Raw genomic sequence first — 19,669 nt, 5'->3', positions numbered from 1 at the left:
GAAATAAAATTTTGACGAAATTTTTTATGTGAATAAAATTGTAAAAAATAACAGAAACAATGGAATAAAATTTTGACAAAATTTACTATAGGAATAAAATTTTGACAAAATTTTCTATAGAAATAACATTCTGACAAAATTTTCTATAGAAATAAAATTTTGACAAAATTTTTTATAGAAATACAATTTTGACAAAATTTTCTATAGAAATAAAATTTTGACAAAATTTTCTATAGGAATAAAATTTTGACAAAATTTTCTATAGAAATAAAATTTTGACAAAATTTTCTATCGAAATAAAATTTTTCCAAAATATTCTATCGAAATAAAATTTTCTGTAGGAATAAAATTTTGACGAAATTTTTTATCGAAATAAAGAAATAAAATATAAAGACAAATAAAAATAAAATTTTTACAAAATTTCCTATAGAAACAAAAATTTGATAAAATTTTCTCTAGGAATAAAATTTTGACAAACATTTCTATAGTAATAAAATGTTGACAAAATTTCTATAGAAATAAAATTTTGGCAAAATTTACTCTAGACATAAAAATTCTTTAAAATTTTCTATAGAAATAAAATTTTGACAAATTGTTTTATAGGAATAAAATTTTGACAAAATTTACTCTGCGGATAAAATTTTGACAAAATTTCTATAGAAATAAAATTTTGATACAAATTTTTATAGAAATGAAAAACTAGAAATATAATTTTTTATTTGGTAGTTTTTGGTAAAATTTTCTTCAAATTTTTGTAAATTAAGTTTGGATTGAGTGGCGACCGTGCCTTGAGTACCTCTACATTTGAAATATCTAGCAAATCGCATAAACATTTCGGTGTCTAGAAGGCCAAGAAGTCAAATCGGACGATCGGGGGCTATACCAAAAAAAGGACCGATATATACCATATTCGGTACATCTCTATGTGGACCTAAACTAGTTCTAACAGCCAAAACGAAGAAATATTGAGGTGTCTCCATGAAGTCAAATCGAGAAACCGCTCTATGTGAGGGCGATTGCACAACATGGACCGATTCACACTATATTTGGCACATCTCTTTGTGGATCTCAAATAGCTCCAGATTTCCAATTTTCGTGATAGGATAGCAAAGTTTCTTCACTTCAGACCATAATGTTTGGTCGTTTCGTGACAGTCGACGAAATATGGAACCCCCGGTATATACCAGAGATCAAGGAGCAGTCCAAACCTTCTCGACTGATTTCTAAGAATTTACTCAGCGGAAGACTTTACCGGATGATGACCATAATTTTTTCGGGATAACATATTTTAATCCCGATCACAGATTTTCTATTCAAATATTTAAAGTTGTTATTATTGGTGCAATTGCTAGTATGCCTGCCATGTATGGGTTCAATCCCAATTTCGCTCGAAATTGGGATTGAAAAAGAAGTAGCCAAACTCTGTGCGCACTCGGGTATAAAACGGAGGGCCCTTGTCATTGAGCCAAGAGAGAAGTTCACCACTGTGGTATCACAATGGATTGAATGCAGGCCTGAAAAGGGCAGCCAATATAATTAACCTAACTTAACTTCAGTGTATTTTATGAAGAAAATCTCTAGTCAACTACATAGCAGACACCTCGCCATAGTGATAAGGACATCTGACTCTGAATAAATATTCCATTCTTATGTTTCATTTCGTCTTATTAAATATATACGCATATATTTTTTCATTCGCTAGTTTTTTTTTTTCATAACAGCGTCCCAGTTTCCATAACAATTTCCATATCACCTATGTCGTTAGCTTATTTCGACCATTTACAAAAATGATTTATAGTTTCGTTGAATTTTTCCTAAGCATATTTGAATAAATTCATTTAATTATGAAATCAAACATTAACCAAATTCATATCTCAACATACACGCACGAACTAATCTCTGCTAGTGGAGTTGTTTTCCAGATCATTTGAAGTGGTTTCGATTTTTTTTCGTTGTGTTTTTTTCTGCTAGACGGCTTGTATTTCTTATCATATTTTTGTGAATATTATTTAAGACATAAACTCTAGGCATCTATCAAAATTTATTTATGTGGATTTTGTTCAGCAGAAAAATCATTTGCAATTTGCATAAATCTTATTAAACGAGCTCTGGTTGAAATTGAACTTAGATCTCTTTTTTTTTGGTACGTCTTTCGTCTTCTAAGCGTCTTTATCTCACCATATTTCTCAAGTGGCCGTCTGGCGATCGTATATCATACAAAATAGTTATCGTTAGAGTTTTCAGATTTTGTTTCTAGCTTTTTGTTTTTTGGTAATAATTTCTTATTAAAGTGTAAAACGGGCACAGTGGAATTATTTACATGTTTTTTGGGAGGGATTTCTATGTTCTTTATAAAACCAAAAAAGAAATGAGTTTTCTCTGAATTGAGGGAAATTATCTTCGAAAATTCAGAAAGTGATGAATTCGTCCATCATTGTGTATCATCAATTGGTGTATACGCTGATTTGTGGATGAGGGCATTGTAAACAATACACTACTCTAAATTTAAGACAACAATTTTAAACATAAGAATCCAACATTTTATGAAAATATTTTTTAAAGCAAATACCATTAACATCTTTTAATAAAAAATTCTTTATTGTAAAGAAGTCCTTTAGATTCCAAAATCTTTAATTTTATTTCTATAGAAAATTTTGCCAAAATTTTCCATAGAATAGATATTGTATATCTATAGCCAATTTTACCAAAGTTTTATTTCTATAGACAATTGTGCTAAAATTTTATTTCAATTGAAATTTTGCCAAATTTTTTTTATAGAAAATTTTGCCAAAATTTTATTTCTATATAAAATTTTGCCAAAATTTTATTTCTATGGAAAATTTTGGCAAAATTGTATATCTATAGAAAATTTTGCCAAAATTTTATTTCTATGGAAAACTTGCCAAAATTTTATTTTAATAGACAATTTTGCCAAAATTTTATTTCTATAGACAATTTTGCCAAAATTTTATTTCTATAGAAAATTTTGCCAACATTTTATATCTATAGAAAATTTTGCAAAAATTTTATTTCTATAGAAAATTTTGCTAAAATTTTATTTCTATGGAAATTTCGCCAAAATTTTATTACTATAGAAAATTTTTGCCAAATTTTTATTTCTATAGAAAATTTTGCCAAAATGTTATTTCTATGGAAAATTTTGGCAAAATTGTATATCTATAGAAAATTTTGCCAAAATTTTATTTCTATGGAAAACTTGCCAAAATTTTATTTCTAAAGACAATTTTGCCAAAATTTTATTTCTATAGAAAATTTCGCCAAAATTTTATATCTATAGAAAATTTTGCAACAATTTTATTATTATTATTTTTATTATTATTTTTATAGAAAACTTTGCCAAAATTTTTTTTCTATTGAAAATTTTGCCCAAATTTTATTTCTATTGAAAATTTTGCCAAAATTTTATTTCTACAGAAAATTTTGCCAACGTTTTATTTCTATAGAAAATTTTGCCAAAATTTTATTTCTATAGAAAAGTTTGCCAAAATTTTATTTCTACAGAAAATTTTGCCAACGTTTTATTTCTATAGAAAATTTTGCCAAAATTTTATTAGTATAGAATTTTTATATTATTTTTATAGAAAATGTTGGCAAAATTGTATATTTATACCAAATTTTGCCAAAATTTTGTATCTATAGAAAATTTTGCTAAAATTTTATTTCTATGGAAATTTTGCCAAAATTTTATTACTATAGACAATGTTGCCAAAATTTTATTTTTATAGAAAATTTTGCCAAAATTGTATTTCTTTAGAAAATTTTTTCTACAGAAATATTTTGCCAAAATTTTATTTCAATAGAAAATTTTGCCAAAATTTTATGTCTTAGAAATTCAAAATTTTACTTCTTAGCAAAATTTTTTCAAAATTTTACTTCTTTGGAAAATTTGTTCAAAATTTTACTTCTATGGAAAATTTTTCCAAAATGTTATTTCTATAAAAAATCTTGCCAATATTTTATTTCTTTAGAAAATTTTGCTAATATTAGATTTCTATGGAAATTTTGCCAAAATTTTATTACTATCGAAAATTTTGCCAAATTTTTTTTATAGAAAATTTTGCCAAAATTTTATTTCTATAGAAAATTTTGCCAAAATTTTATTTCTATAGAAAATTTTGCAAAAATTTTATTTCTATAGAAAATTTTGCTAAAATTTTATTTCTATGAAAATTTTACCAAAATTTTATTTCTATGGACATTTTGCCAAAATTTTATTTCTATAGAAAATTTTGCCAAAATTTTATTTCTATAGAAAATTTTACCAAAATTTTATTTCTATAGAAAATTTTGCCAACGTTTTGTTTCTATAGAAAATTTTTCCAACATTTTATTTCTATAGAAAATTTTGCCAAAATTTTATTTCTATGGAATTTTTTTCAACAGAAATATGTTGCCAAAATTTTATTTCTATGGAAAATTTTTGGCAAATTTTATTTCTTTAGAAAATTTTGCCAAAATTTTATTTCAATAGAAAATTTTTCCAAAATTTTATCTTTATGGGATTTTTTCTTCCAAAGTTTTACTTCTATGGAAAATTTTTCCAAAATGTTATTTCTTTAGAAATTTTTTGAAGTACCTCTTAGTTGGAGAAGAATACCAAAACTTCATGAAGTCTACCAATTTAACAACCAGAAAAAAAAACTAAAATTTTTGGTAGAATTTTCCAATTGTGGCAACCGTGGTCCGCACCCAATTGTCTAAGCCTAACAATTATTAATTAATTATCAATAGTGAAAAGTATTGTTCGTAAGAAATAATATTTTAACAAAATTTTCTATAGAAATAATATTTTGGCAAAATTTTGTATAGAAATAAAATTTTTGGCAAAATTTTCTATAGAAATAAAATTTTGGCAAAAATTTCTATAGAAATAAAATTTTGACAAAATTTGCAATAGAAATAAAGTTTTTACAAAATTTTCTATAGAAATAGAATTTTAACAAAATTTTCTATATAATTAAAAGTTTGACGAAATTTCCTATAGAAATAAAATTTTAACAAAATTTTTTGTAAAAATTTTATTTCTATAAAAAATTTTGCCAATATTTTATTTCTATAGAAATATTTGGAAGTACTTCTTAGTTAGAGAGGAATGCTTTGCAAATACAAAAACATCATGAATTCTACCAATTTACTAAACAGTAAAAAAAAACTACAATTTTTAGTAGAACTTTCCAACTGTGGCAACCGTGGTCCACACCCAATTGTCTAATCCTAACAATTATTAACATATCGGAACAGAATTTCAGCAAATCGGGAAATAATTATTTAATTTACAATAGTGAAAAGTATTGTTTGTAAGTAATAATATTTTCGCAAAATTTTCTATAGAAATAAGATTTTGGCAAAATTTTTAATAGAAATAAAATTTTAGCAAAATTTTCTATAGAAATAAAATTTTGGCAAAATTTTTAATAGAATTAAAATTTTAGCAAAATTTTCTTTAGAAATGAAATTTTAGCAAAATTTTCTATAGAAATATAATTTTGACTAAATGTCCCATAAAAATAAGATTTTGACAAAATGTTCTATAGAAATAAAATTTTGGCAAAATTTTCTATAGAAGTAAAATTTTGGCAAAATTTTTAATAGAAATAAAATTTTATCAAAATTTTCTTTGCAAATGAAATTTTCGCAAAATTGTCTATAGAAATAAAATTTTGGCAAAATTTTCTATAGAAATGAAATTTTAGCAAAATTTTCTATAGAAATAAAATTTTGGCAAAATTTTCTATAGAAACACAATTTTGGCAAAATGTCCCATAAAAATAAGATTTTGGCAAAATTTTTTATAGCAATTAAATTTTGATAAAACTATGAAGAAGTTAATTTTTGCAAAACAATATTTTTGTTTGGTCGTTTTTGGTAAAATTTTCTCCAAATTTTGGTAGATTTTTTTTTTGGCTCAAGTGGCAACCGTGGTGTGGACTTCAAAATTATAGATTGTTTTTTTTTTGTTCGAAATTTTTAGTACACTAAAAAAGAATCCAAATATGTTGACCTAACGATAAGTATTTGGTTTTGGATTTTGAGTCAAAAATGTTTTTAAAAAAGGACCGTTTTTTAGGTTCATGCTCTATAATATAAAATATTAGGATTCCGATCTAACAATGAGGCTTTCGATTTCTAAAAGCTGTTACACTAAGAGAAATAATTTTGGACTTTAATGTTATTGGCTTTAAATTTTTGTTTTTGTTTTTTTATTTTCTTCATTTCATACCACTGTGCCCTTGAGCTATAATCACCGAATATATGACGGCTTGTTAGGAAAAACGAAATAACGGCTTAAAATTTAAATTAAATGAAGTGCGTCATGCCAGCTGCATTTGGCCTTTTTGTTAGTCCAACAAAAAGAGATACCCCTCCCTCTATCATCCATATATATGAACATATAAGTAATACTCTTTTTTTTATAAAAAAGTCTAAGGAACGCAATAGAGGAATCTTTCCAAGAGTTTTACATTTTTGTATGTTGGTCTAATGCTTGCAGCAATTGCAAAACAAATTTGCTAGTTGGTGTAATAGTAGACAAAAATATAAAGTTTTCTACACTCAAAAAAATAATTTACTTGGATCCAAAAATTGCGACTTTCCATTAAGGATTCTAGTATTGTTTTGGAAACAAGTATTCGTTTTAAAAATAAAGACGTTTTTTGGGAAGCTATCTAGCTCTAAAAAATTAATACCCGTTATACTTAAAAAACATAAGACTTTAACTAGGGTACCTAAATTTAATACAAAAAAAAAATAATTTTAAATCAAAGATTATTAACTTTATTGTAATTAAAATTTCTTTATTTTAAACAAATTTATTCTTAATATTCTGTAAATTGTTCTAAAATTTAGATTACATACTCCTTCATATTTCCTCAACATTTTTTCCAATGTAGCAACAAAACCAAGCATATGTATGAGTTTTATGCTTATTTGTGTGTGTGCATTTTTTTGTTGTTTCCTAAGTTTCAGTAGTTTTATGTGTACTCTAGGTTGATCGGTACCTACCAATTGGTATGGAGTACCATTTGCGTACGTTGAATTTTGAATATTGTTTACATCGAAACAAATTATTTAAATTATGATGATTTTAAAAGAAATCTTTTGGCTATAACATTTAAACACTTTGTTTCGTTGTTTTGTATTTTATGATATAATAAAATATGATTTCACTTGGTTATATCTTTCTTGGCAATTATCTTTAAGTCTATAAACCTAACACGAAATGTGTGGTTAGTTGAAGTGAATTTATGATCATTTGATTTGCGGGCAAAATTTATTTTATATTGAATTGGTTTGGGGTGATAGACCTAAAGGCAATTTTTTTTTTTGGTTAAGGATTATAAATGAAATTGGATTACTTTTTCTTGCAAGTTGAATCGTTGTAATCATAAACAAGAATATGCAAACTGGCAGCATTTTTTGAATCAGATTCACTTTGTCGCGATCATATTCGAAGTTTTTAATGGCGACCATGCAAAAAAAATTATTTCTATAAAAAGTTTTGCAAAAATTTTATTTCTATAGAAAGTTTTGCAAAATTTTATTTCTTAAAATTAAAATTTAATTAAATTAAAATTGTATTTCTATAGAAAAATTTGTCAAAATTTTATTTCTATAGAAAAATTTGTCAAAATTGTATTTTTATAGGAAATTTTTTTTTAAATTTTATTTCTATAGAAAATTGTATTTGATGTTTTGATCTCAAGAGTATGAGTAGCTTAACCAACAGAGGACAATAGACTGCAAAATGGTTGGATGGACGCACGTTTCGGAATTACCACATTCCTCATCAGCATCCTCTACTTGAAGCAAAACTATCAACCAATTATCAGAACAAATTCAGGTAGTTCACCAAACCCAAAGTGAACCTTCCGAAAAAAGGTTTATGATAGTCGGCTTTTGCCGAAATAAATCTTTGTGCAAACATTTCTTCTTTCAGTTGTCAATTTAAAATAATCGATTTGAGTGCAGTTGGCAGGGATTATTTATTGTTAAAATTTAGTTTCTATAGAAAATTTTGTCAAAATTTTATTTCTATAGAAAATTTTGTCAAAATTTTATTTCTATAGAAAGTTTTGCAAAAATTTTATTTCTTTACAATTTTTGCAAAATTTTATTTCTATATTAAATGTTGTCAACATTTTATTTCTATAGAAAATTTTGTCAAAATTTTATTTCGATAGAAAATTATGTCAAAATTTTATTTCTATAGAAAATTTTGTCAAAATTTTATTTCTTTACAATTTTAGTCAAAATTTTATTTCGATAGAAAATTATGTCAAAATTTTATTTCAATAGAAAATTTTGTCAAAATTTTATTTCTTTACAATTTTAGTCAAAATTTTAGTTCTATTGAAAATGTTGTCTAAATTTTATTTCTTTAGAAAATTTTGTTAAAATTTTAATTCTTTACAATTTTTGTCAAGATTTAATATCTATAGAACATTTTATCAAAATTTTATTTCTATAGAAACTTTAGATGGTTAAAAAAATTATGAACAAATTTTGTCAAAATTTTAGTTCTTTACAATTTAATCAACATTTTATTTCTATAGAAAATGTTTGTTAAAATTTTAGTTCTTTAAAATTTTTGACAAGATTTTATTTCTGTAGGAAAATTTGTCAAAATTTTATTTCTATAGAAACTTTAGCAGGTTAAAAAAATTGTCAACAAATTTTGTCAAAATTTTAGTTTAACTTTGTCAACATTTTATTTCTATAGAAACTTTAGCAGGTTAAAAAATTGTCAACAAATTTTGTCAAAATTTTAGTTTAACTTTGTCAACATTTTATTTCTATAGAATGTTGTGTCAAAATTTTATGTCTATAGAAAATTTTGTCAAAATTTTGTTTCTATAGAAAATTTTGTGAATTTTTTATTTCTATAGGAAATTTTTTCAAAATTTCCCATCTATAGAAAATTTTGTCAAATTTTCCTTCTGTAGAAAATTTTGTCAAATTTTCCTTCTATAAAACATTTTGTCAAATTTTCCTTCTATAGAAAATTTTGTCATTTCTGTAGAAAGTAGAGGTGTGCGCGTGACACGAAATTGCCATGACAAGCGTGATTCACGCATGACTTACGTGAGTCGTGAATAAAATTTGAAGCAAGTCTCGTGAAAGGGATTAAAACAAATATGTGAAATATGTGAAATTTCACTCACGCGCACACATCTAGTAGAAAGTTTTGTCAAAATTTATATAGAAAATTTTTCAAAATTTTATTTATATAAAAAATTTTGTCAAAATTTTATTCATATAGAAAATGTTGTCAAAATTTTTCTTCATTAGAATATTTTGTCAAAATTTTATGTTAAAATTTTATTTCTTTACAATTTTGTCAAAATTTTATTTCTTTACAATTTTGGTCAAAATTTTATTTATTTATAACTTTGGCCATAATTTTATGTCTGTACAAAATTTTGTCAAAATTTTGCTTGTATATGTAAAATGTTATTTCTATAGAAAATTTTTGTTCAAAATTTTATTTGTCGAAATTTTATTTCTTTACAATCGTCTAAGCCTAACAATTATTAACATATCGGAACAGACTTTCAGCAAATCGGGAAATAATTATTTAGTTATCAATAGTGAAAAGTATTGTTCGTAAGAAATAATATTTTGGCAAAATTTTCTATAGAAATAAAATTTTGGCAAAATTTTCTATGGAAGTAAAATTTTGGCAAAATTTTCTATAGAAATAAAATTTTGGCAAAATTTTTAATAGAAATAAAATTTTAGCAAAATTTTCTTTAGAAATGAAATTTTAGCAAAATTTTCTATAGAAATATAATTTTGACTAAATGTCTCATAAAAATAAGATTTTGACAACATGTTCTATAGAAATAAAATTTTGGCAAAATTTTCTATAGAAGTAAAATTTTGGCAAAATTTTTAATAGAAATAAAATTTTATCAAAATTTTCTTTACAAATGAAATTATAGCAAAATTTTGTCAAAATTTTATTTCTATAGAGACTTTGTCAAAATTTTATTTCTATAGAGACTTTGTCGAAATTTTATTTCTTTACAATTTGTGGTCAAAATTTCATTTCTATAGAAAAATATGTGAAAAATTTATTTCTATCGAAAATTTTGTCAAAATTTTATTTCTACAGAGACTTTGTCAAAATTTTATTTATGTAGAAAATTTTATCAACACTTTATTTCTATAGAAAATTTGTCAAAATTAAATTTTTATAGAAAATGTTATTCTATAGGAATTTTTGCCAAAATTTTTACTTCGAAAGAAAATTTTGTCAAAATTTTATATCTATTGAATATTTTGTCAAAATTTTATTTCTACAGAAAATTTTGTTAAAGTTTTATTTCTATAGTAAATTTTGTCAAAATTTTATTTATATATAAAATTTTGTCAAATTTTTATTTCTATAGAAAATTTTGTCAAAATTGTGCTTCCAAGGACTGGTGTTAAATTAAGGGTGGTTAAAATTTCAAGGGCCGATGTTGATTTTGAATAAAACACAAACTATTTAGGAAATTATTTTAATTTTATTTTATTATGATATATTGGTATTATTCAATTATGTATGGAACAAAATATCGGCCAAATGGGCGCCGCGACCTCGGTGGCACACCTTCATCCGATGGTCCAAATTTTCGATGACGCTGAGGCATAATGGAGGTTCTATGCCGTTAATGTGCCGAATTATCTCATCCTTTAGCTCTTGAATTGTTGCTGGCTTATCGACGTACACCTTTTCTTTCAAATAACCCCAAAGAAAAAAGTCCAACGGTGTCAAATCACATGATCTTGGCGGCCAATTGACATCGCCATTACATGAGATAATACGGCCATTGAATTTTTTGCGCAAAAGAGCCACCTTTTCTTTCAAATAACCCCAAAGAAAAAAGTCCAACGGTGTCAAATCATATGATCTTGGCGGCCAATTGACATCGCCATTACGTGAGATAACACGGCCATTGAATTTGTTGCGCAAAACAGCCAATGTTTCGTTAGCTGTGTGGCAAGTGGCACCGTCTTGCTGAAACCACTTATCGTCCACATCCATATCTTCCAATTCGGGCCATAAAAAGTTCGTTATCATCTCACGATAGCGAACACCACGCACGTAACTGCCTGACAGGCCTCATTTTGGAAAAAATACGGCCCGATGATGCCGCCAGCTCATAAACCGCACCAAACAGTCACTCTTTGTGGGTGCATTGGTTTTTCGACAATCACTCTTGGATTCTCATTCGCCCAAATGCGGCAATTCTGTTTATTGACGAATCCACTGAGGTGAAAATGTGTCTCATCACTGAAGATGATTTTCTTCGAAAATTGATCATCCACTGTTGCCATTTCTTGGAACCATTCTGTCCATTCACGACGTCCATGGTTCAAATTGAGTAAGTCTGAAATAGAGAAATGTCAAATAAAATTCGGAAAAAAACTTGACGTTTAGGTTTGGTTCACATTCAACATCGGCCCTTACAATTTAACCACCCTTTATAACACCAGACTGGAAATACTTCGTTAATGTTTGTCAAATGTGTTTTAGTCTTCCATAGTTTATATCTGCTCACGACAATATTTTTTCAGTGTATGCATAGCATCACCATAATTTATGGCTCTATTTTATGTTTTCTTTCCTTTTTTATTTTGAATATTTTTTATTAACAATATATCGCATTTTCTTTTTTCTTGCAGAATGGTTTTGTCAAATGTGAAGGCAGTTGTCCGCCCATGGATGAATGTTATTTACTGGAAAAGAAAACTTCCGATTCGTGTTGTAATAAATGTAAAGGTTCGTCACAAATATTGTACTATTATATGGCCATTTTTAATTATTAATATGTTCCATTTCTTTTATTCTAGGATGTATGTTCCATGGCCAAATGTATCCCAGTGGTTCTGAATGGACCGATCCAAAAGATCCTTGCAAATCATACAAATGTGTAGGCAGTGTTGTGACTGCAACCGAAATGAAATGCTATACACAGTGTGATAATAATCAATGGACGAAACCCAGACCTGGAGAATGTTGTCCGTCATGTCAAGGTAAGAAAGAAGAGATGAACAAGAGACGATAAAAAAATTAAAAATTAAATAAATTCAATTAATCAAATATCAATCATATAAATTAATTGAATCGCTAAAAAGCACTAATTGGATTAGCCATATAAGAAAATAAACAAACTTACCTAGGAATTTCTCTATTATCACATTGAGTGCCATGACCTTATTCTCTTAACTTTTCGACAAACCTCAGCTTATAATTGTTTTTTGACCCCTCTTTGATTTGTCAATAATGTATTACTCCATAATTGATTTTTTGATGTAGTCCTTGACAGTTTTGCAACCTTCCTTAAAATAGTCCATTTAAATTCCTAAAAGGGGTATCTTAAAGTTAGTCTCTTGTCTTGTAATAACACCCCAAAAAACTGTAACCACAAGTGGCTGGAAGTTCCGTATAGTCTTGTAGTCTTTTGTCACACATTCATGAGGAGTAACAACAACCGAAAAATACTTTTGAACATTCTTGACAAAAAAAACAACAACAACACCAAAACTCTTAAATAAACCAGCTCCCTTGGCCACGATGTCGTTTTCATTCATGTCCATGTTTCTTCCAGCAAATATTTGTGTGGTCTTTAATGCCCATTGTTAGTTTGTTTGTTGCTTGGTTGCTTGTTTTTTTTTTTTTTTTGTGAAATTTTTTTGCTGATGTTGATTGTTCTGTGCAACTGCTGGAAAACAAGGGAACATTAAAATCGTGATTTCATCATGGTATGAAAAAAATGTGGCAAATGGTACTCTACACTCTACGTAGAAATATTTCATTTCTTTAAACGATTTGGTAAAAATATAAGGGATTTGAATTTTTAGACTTTCATATACAAAAAATATTGACACATAAATACAAAAAAAAAAGAATACAAAATTTTCGAAAACTGTACAAGGTGGCTGAAATGTTATGTCTCACATTAAGGTGCTATATTTTTTTAATTTTATTCTTTAAAAGCAAAAAATGTCATAAGTAACATCAAAATTTATAATCAGCTTAGATTACTTCGTATTGGCTACCTTTGGCACGAATTATGGCCTTCAAATGGCCCACAAATACAGTTGCCACAGTCAGTAGAATTCTACTAAAAATGGTAGATTTTTTACTGTTTGGTAGATTGGTAGAATTCTTCATGTTTTAGAAGATTTTGCAAAATATTCCTTTTCAACATAGAGGTACAAAATTTTCTATAGAAATATAAATTTTGACAAAATTTTCTATAGAAATAATATGTTGACATCTATATATATAAAATTCAATCTATGTTTGTTTGTTTGTTTGTATGTACCGAGTTGGCTCCGAAACGACTGAACCGATTTACTTGAAACTTTCAGAGATCGTAGGGGGCGTTCATGCGGTGAAAATAGGGTACCTCATTTTTTGACTCCTGGTCGCGGAGGGGTACCTCCCCTTTGTCGGACTTTTTGAAAATTAGACCAAAGTTGACCGATTTGGTTGAAATTTTCGTTGAAGATTGGGGTTGGCATCTAGACAAAGATCCGCTACTTTTTATTTCGATATTTGTGGCGGAGGGGGGCCTCTCCTTTGTTCGACTTTTTTTAAAGTACAGTGAAAAAACTAAAATTCTCTAAATTATCTGAGATTTACAGAGAACATGTGGTGAGGTTATGGAATTAATATGGGGTACCCGATGATTTCATATGTGGATGGGGAGGGGGGCCTCCCCCTTGCCCTACTTTTTGAAACTTGGAACAAAATTATGCGATTTGCTTGAAATTTTCATTGAATGTTGGGGTTGGCATGTAGACAAAAATCTGCTACATTATTTTTCGATATTTGGTCGGGGAGGGGGACCACCCCTTTGCCCAATTTTGGTTTTTTTTTTTTTGAAAGTTCAAACAAAACTAAACTCCCCCGACTGAAATTTTACAGAAAACATGGGTTACGAAATTTATATCAGGTTCCTGATTTTTTAATAAAAATAAAAGAGCATAGGGAGACATCCGCTTCTCTTAAGTACATACAGAGAAACAATTAAACTTTACCGACTTACTTGAAATTTACAGAGGACTGGGGAGAGATCGTAACCTCCGTCAACCGTAATAGTTGATACCTGATTTTGTGATATTTGGACGGAAGAGAGGCCGCCCCTTTAGGCTTATAATTTGATTGACATTTTCTGGGACGTTTACAAAAGATACGCTTTTCGACATTTGGTCGGGGAGGAGGTCCTCCTCTAAAACTACAAAAAAAATTAAGTTTTCTTGAAATTTACAAAAGCAGTGGGGGAAGGTTATGAACGAAGAGGCAACCTTCCTTGCCCCACACTTGAAGGAAAGTTTCAAGAGTTTTCAGGGAAGGTTAGGGGTGTCGATATTGTATCGGGGAAAGTGACGTCCCTTTAAAACAATAGAGCACAATTTAAACATCTCCGATCTACTTGAAATTTACAGGGAAGTGGCAGGAGGTGATTTATACATAATTTTTAAATTAGTATATGATTTTTCGATATCTGGTTGGGGAAGGGGAAAATTGAAATAAACTTTATCGATTTACTTCGATAGAATTTATAGGGACCATTGAGTAGTTGCGAAATTAATATAGGGTACGTGATAGTCCGATATCAGGTCGGAGTGGAGCGAAGGTGGGGAGACGGTTCCCTTTTGTCCGTTTTTTTTTTCTTAAATTGAAAGTAGAGGGTTGTCCGTAAGTGGGAACTCGGTACATAATTTTATGATTTTTGCACAGACTTCTGCCAGACTTCTTTTTAGTAAAGAACTTAAATTTGCATGAAATTGGCAGCCAACGTAGAGGGTGCACAATTTCCAACATTTTAGCAAATGTTAATGTGGTAAAATTTTTTACTACTTTTGCTTTTACCGATTTATTGGATGGGAAACAGTAATTCTTTGTATGCTATTATAATATAGTGCTTAATTTTCAGATATGTTGAGGAGAAGGATACCTTTCCTTGACAAACCCCACTTAAAATTCACAAGAAATATAGAAGATTGTCCAACTACTTGAATACAGAACATTATTAAAAAAGTTTGGAGGAAAGGGTACACCCTCTCCCGCCGTATTTGTACCTATAAACGAAAAATCAAGTAGTCCGATTTGTTTAAAAGAATTGAAATCTTTTCGAATGTGTTTTCAGCACGAAGGATATAGTTGACTAAGTTAATGCAAAATGTTCCTCCAAATACGCTTCGGAAGGCGCAGCGAAGCGGGCCGGGTTACGCTATTTTCTATAGAAATAGAAATTTACCATAGAAATACACTTTTGAGAAAATTTTCTATAGAAATAAAATTGTGAGAAAACCAAAATTCTTCCATTTCCATGAAATTTACAGAGAACATGCCGGGATGTTATAAAATTAATGGGGGTTACACATTTTAATAATTGGCGGGGGGGTGGTGTTGGTCAGAAGATGACCTCCCGGAAACATGCCGGGATGTTATGAAATTAATGGGGGTTACATATTGTAATAATTGGCAGGGGGTGGTGTTAGTCAGAAGAGGACCTCCCCTTGCCCGACTTTTTGCAAATTTGACCAAATTTCTCCGGTTTGTTTGAAATTTTCAGAGAAAGTTGAAGAGCGTGCCTTTATTTTTCGATAAATGGTCGTTGAGGGAACCTCTCCTTTGCGCGACTTTTTTTGAAAGTACACTGAAAACTAAAAATTTCCGATGTACTGGAAAATTACAGAGAAAAAACAGTATATACGGCCGTAAGTTCGGCCAGGCCGAAGCTTATGTACCCTCCACCATGGATTGCGTAGAAACTTCTACTGAAGACTGTCATCCACAATCGAATTACTTGGGTTGCGGTAACACTTGCCGTTGGCAAGGTATCTTAAAACTTCCTAACACCGTAAAAAGGACGATTAAATACGTATATAATTAAGTTTAAAGTTTCTATAGAAATAAAATTTTGACAACATTTTCTATAGAAGTAAAATTTGGAAAAATTTTCTATAGAAATAAAATTTGGAAAAAATTTTCTATAGAAATAAAATTTGAAAAAAAAAAATTCTATAGAAATAAAATTTTGACAAAATATTCTATAGAAATAAAATGTTGACAAAATTTTCTATAAAAATAAAATTTTGGCAAAATTTTCTATAGAAATAAAATTTTGACAAAATTTTCTATAGAAATAACATTTTGACAATGTGTTCTATAAAAATAAAATTTTGGTAGATTATTTTTGGCTCGAGTGGCAACCATGATTATGAACCGATATGTACCAATTTTTGTGTGATTGGGGATCGGCTATATATAACTATAGACCGATATGGACCAATTTTGGCATGGTTAATAGCGGCCTTATACTAACACCACGTACCAAATTTCAACAGGATCGGATGAATTTTGCTCCTCTAAGAGGCTCCGGAGGTCAAATCTGGGGATCGGCTTATATGGGGGCTATATATAATTATGGACCGATATGGACCAGTTTTGGCATGGTTGTTAGAGACAATATACTAACACTACGTACCACATTTCAATCGGATCGGATGACTTTTGCTCCTCTAAGAGGCTCCGGAGGTCAAATCTGGGGATCGGTTTATATGGGGGCTATATATATTTATGGACCGATATGGACCAATTTTTGCATGGTTGTTAGAGACCATATACTAGATTAGGTTAGGTTATGTGGCAGCCCGATGTATCAGGCTCACTTAGACTATTCAGTCCATTGTGATACCACAGTGGTGAACTTCTCTCTTATCACTGAGTGCTGCCCGATTCCATGTTAAGCTCAATGACAAGGGACCTCCTTTTTATAGCCGAGTCCGAACGGCGTTCCACCTTGCAGTGAAACCACTTAGAGAAGTTTTGAAACCCTCAGAAATGTCACCAGCATTACTGAGGTGGGATAATCCACTGCTGAAAAACTTTTTGGTGTTCGGTCGTAGCAGGAATCGAGCCCACGACCTTGTGTATGCAAGGCGGGCATGCTAACCATTGCACCACGGTGGCTCCATATACTAGCACCATGTACCAAATTTCAGCCGGATCAATTGAAATTTGGTTCTCTTAGAGGCTCCGCAAGCCAAACCGAGGGATCGGTTTATATGTGGGCTATATGTAATTATGGACCGATATGGACCAATTTTTGCAATGTTGTTAGAGACCATATGCTATCACCATGTACCATATTTCAGCCGGATCTGATGAAATTTGCTTCTCTTAGAGCAATCGCAAGCCAAATTTGGGGGTCCGTTTATATGGGGGCTATACGTAAAAGTGGACCGATATGGACCAATTTTTGCATGGTTGTTGGAGACCCTATACTAAAACCATGTACCAAATTTCAGGCGGATCGGATGAAATTTGCTTCTCTTAGAGCAATCGCAAGCCAAATTTGAGGGTCCGTTTATATGGGGGCTATACGTAAAAGTGGACCGATATGGCCCATTTGCAATACCATCCGACCTACATCAATAACAACTACTTGTGCCAAGTTTCAAGTAGAGGTGTGCACGTGACACGAAATTGTCGTGACTCACGAAAATTTTCGTGATTCGTGCGTGAGTCGTGAGTCACGCTCATGACAACAGCGTGAGTGTGCGTGAGCGTGATTAACAAACCAAAATGTCGTGCGTGAGCGTGAGTCACGAAAATAATATCTTAGTGAGTGTGCGTGAGTAACGAATTACACTCACGAAAATATTCCTACTCACCAACATAAAACGCTTAACAGTTAAATTAAATTACAATTTTAGTGACACCTGGGATGTTAAGAGTTTAATAACACCCTCGATTTTAATAATGCCCATGTTTTCAAACACTTCGGTAAGGTAAATTAATCATAAAATTATTCGTGAGTCACGTTATTTTTCGTGAGTCACGGTATTTTTCGTGAGTCACGACGTTTTCGTACGTGAGTGTGCGTGAGTACAAATTTTCTTCTCGTGAGTGTGCGTGAGCGTGAGTCCTACCAAAAAATATCGTGCGTGAGTGTGCGTGAGTATGATTTTTCAGTCGTGAGTGTGCGTGAGTAAAGTATTGCTCACGTGCACACCTCTAGTTTCAAGTCGATAGCTTGTTTCGTTCGGAAGTTAGCGTGATTTCAACAGACGGACGGAGGAACATGCCCAGGTCGACTCAGAATTTCACCACGACCCAGAATATATATACTTTATGGGGTCTTAGAGCAATATTTCGATATGTTACAAACGGAATGACAAAGTTAATATACCCCCATCCTATGGTGGAGGGTATAAAAACACTTCTACGATTTACATTAAATTTACAGAGGACATTGGGCGAAGTTATCATCAGGTATTAGCATCCCAACAAAAACATTTTAAAAAATTTAAAAGCACTTCCAAAATGTTCTCCCTAAGATGTTCTTTATTTTAACTGCACAGGAAGTTCATTTGAGTCAATTTTTTTATAATTCATTTTTTTAAAGGGAAATTTAAAATTTTATTGTTTCAAAGGAAAAAAACGGATTAAGAATTAATAAAATAGTGCAAATTATTTCAAATTTGCGGGAAAAAATGCTAAATCCTTTTTAGAAAAATTGCGATTTTTTTGAAAATATTTAATGTCAAACGTTCCAGACAAGCGTTATAATGCATTAAAAATCATAAAAAAATTTTAAATTTATTTATTCGTCAAAATATTACAAAATTTCTTAATTCACATCCAAAACATTGGATTCATTTCACACCTTAAGAAGTGATGGAAATTCAGTGCAACGGCTGTTGAAATGGTAAACATCCGTCCTATGACAAGCCCATGTTAAATTCATCGCTTCTGCGTCAATGTTGCACCACTTCCGGATGGAAAAAGTACATTTTCACTCCTTTTTGGCGACGCTTTTTTTGCTTGGATGGGATATCTGATTTTATGTATTTTGTCGGAAGGGAGACCTCCCCCTTGCCTTGCTTTTTGAAATTTTCGCTTATGTTCTCTGATTTGCTTGATGTTTTCCGGGAAGGTGGCATTTAGTAAAAGATACGCTACATCATTTTTCGATAGTTCGTCAAGGGAGACCTCTTCTTTCCCCGACGTGTTTAATATATTGAAAGAACTAAAAATCTCATATTTACTAGAAATCTACAAAGGGCGTACAAAGAGGTTATGAAATCAATATGGTGTTCTGATTTTTGAATATTTGGAAGGAGACCTTCTTTTTGCCCCACATTTTGAAACTTGAAAAAAATTCCTAGGTATTCTTGAAATGTTCAAGAAAATTTGAGGGTTAAATCCTTCATCGATTTACTTGGAAATTATAGAAAACGTTGAAAGGCCTATGAAATGAATACAAGGTGCTTAGTTTTCCGGTATGTTGAGGAGAAGGATGGCTGCCCTTAACAAATAACGCATGAAATTCACAGGAAATGTGGGGAATGGTCTTAACAAACAAATTGAGAAGGTCTTAACAAATCACGCCTGAAATTCACAGGAAATGTGAAGAATGGTCCAATGACTTGAATACAGAAAATAATTAAAAAATTGTGGAAAGGGACCATTTTACTCCTGCATATTCACCGTCTTTCTGTATATAAACAAAATGCAAATTGTCCGATTGGTTTGAAATATAAAGGACACGTGTGTGAAAAGGAATTCTTCAGTTTTTATGTCAGACTCGCCTGACGCTTCTCATTAAGAGAATTCATATCGTTTTTGTTTTTTTTTTTT

General features: G+C 29.8%; 1 protein-coding gene across 1 annotated transcript in view; it reads left to right on the top strand.

Annotated features, from left to right (window-relative positions):
- Window positions 1-19,669, top strand: part of cv-2 (crosveinless 2-secreting protein) — a 234,315-nt gene that overhangs the window by 200,573 nt on the left and 14,073 nt on the right. Inside the window, exons 4-5 of the mRNA XM_075311125.1 lie at window positions 11,692-11,788; window positions 11,860-12,042. Coding sequence (XP_075167240.1) covers window positions 11,692-11,788; window positions 11,860-12,042 — 280 coding nt within the window. The remainder of the gene's footprint in view (window positions 1-11,691; window positions 11,789-11,859; window positions 12,043-19,669) is intronic.

The sequence above is a fragment of the Haematobia irritans genome, chromosome 5, assembly GCF_050003625.1.
Source record: "Haematobia irritans isolate KBUSLIRL chromosome 5, ASM5000362v1, whole genome shotgun sequence".
NCBI lineage: Eukaryota > Metazoa > Arthropoda > Insecta > Diptera > Muscidae > Haematobia > Haematobia irritans.
This window is presented reverse-complemented; position numbering and strand designations above follow the sequence as displayed.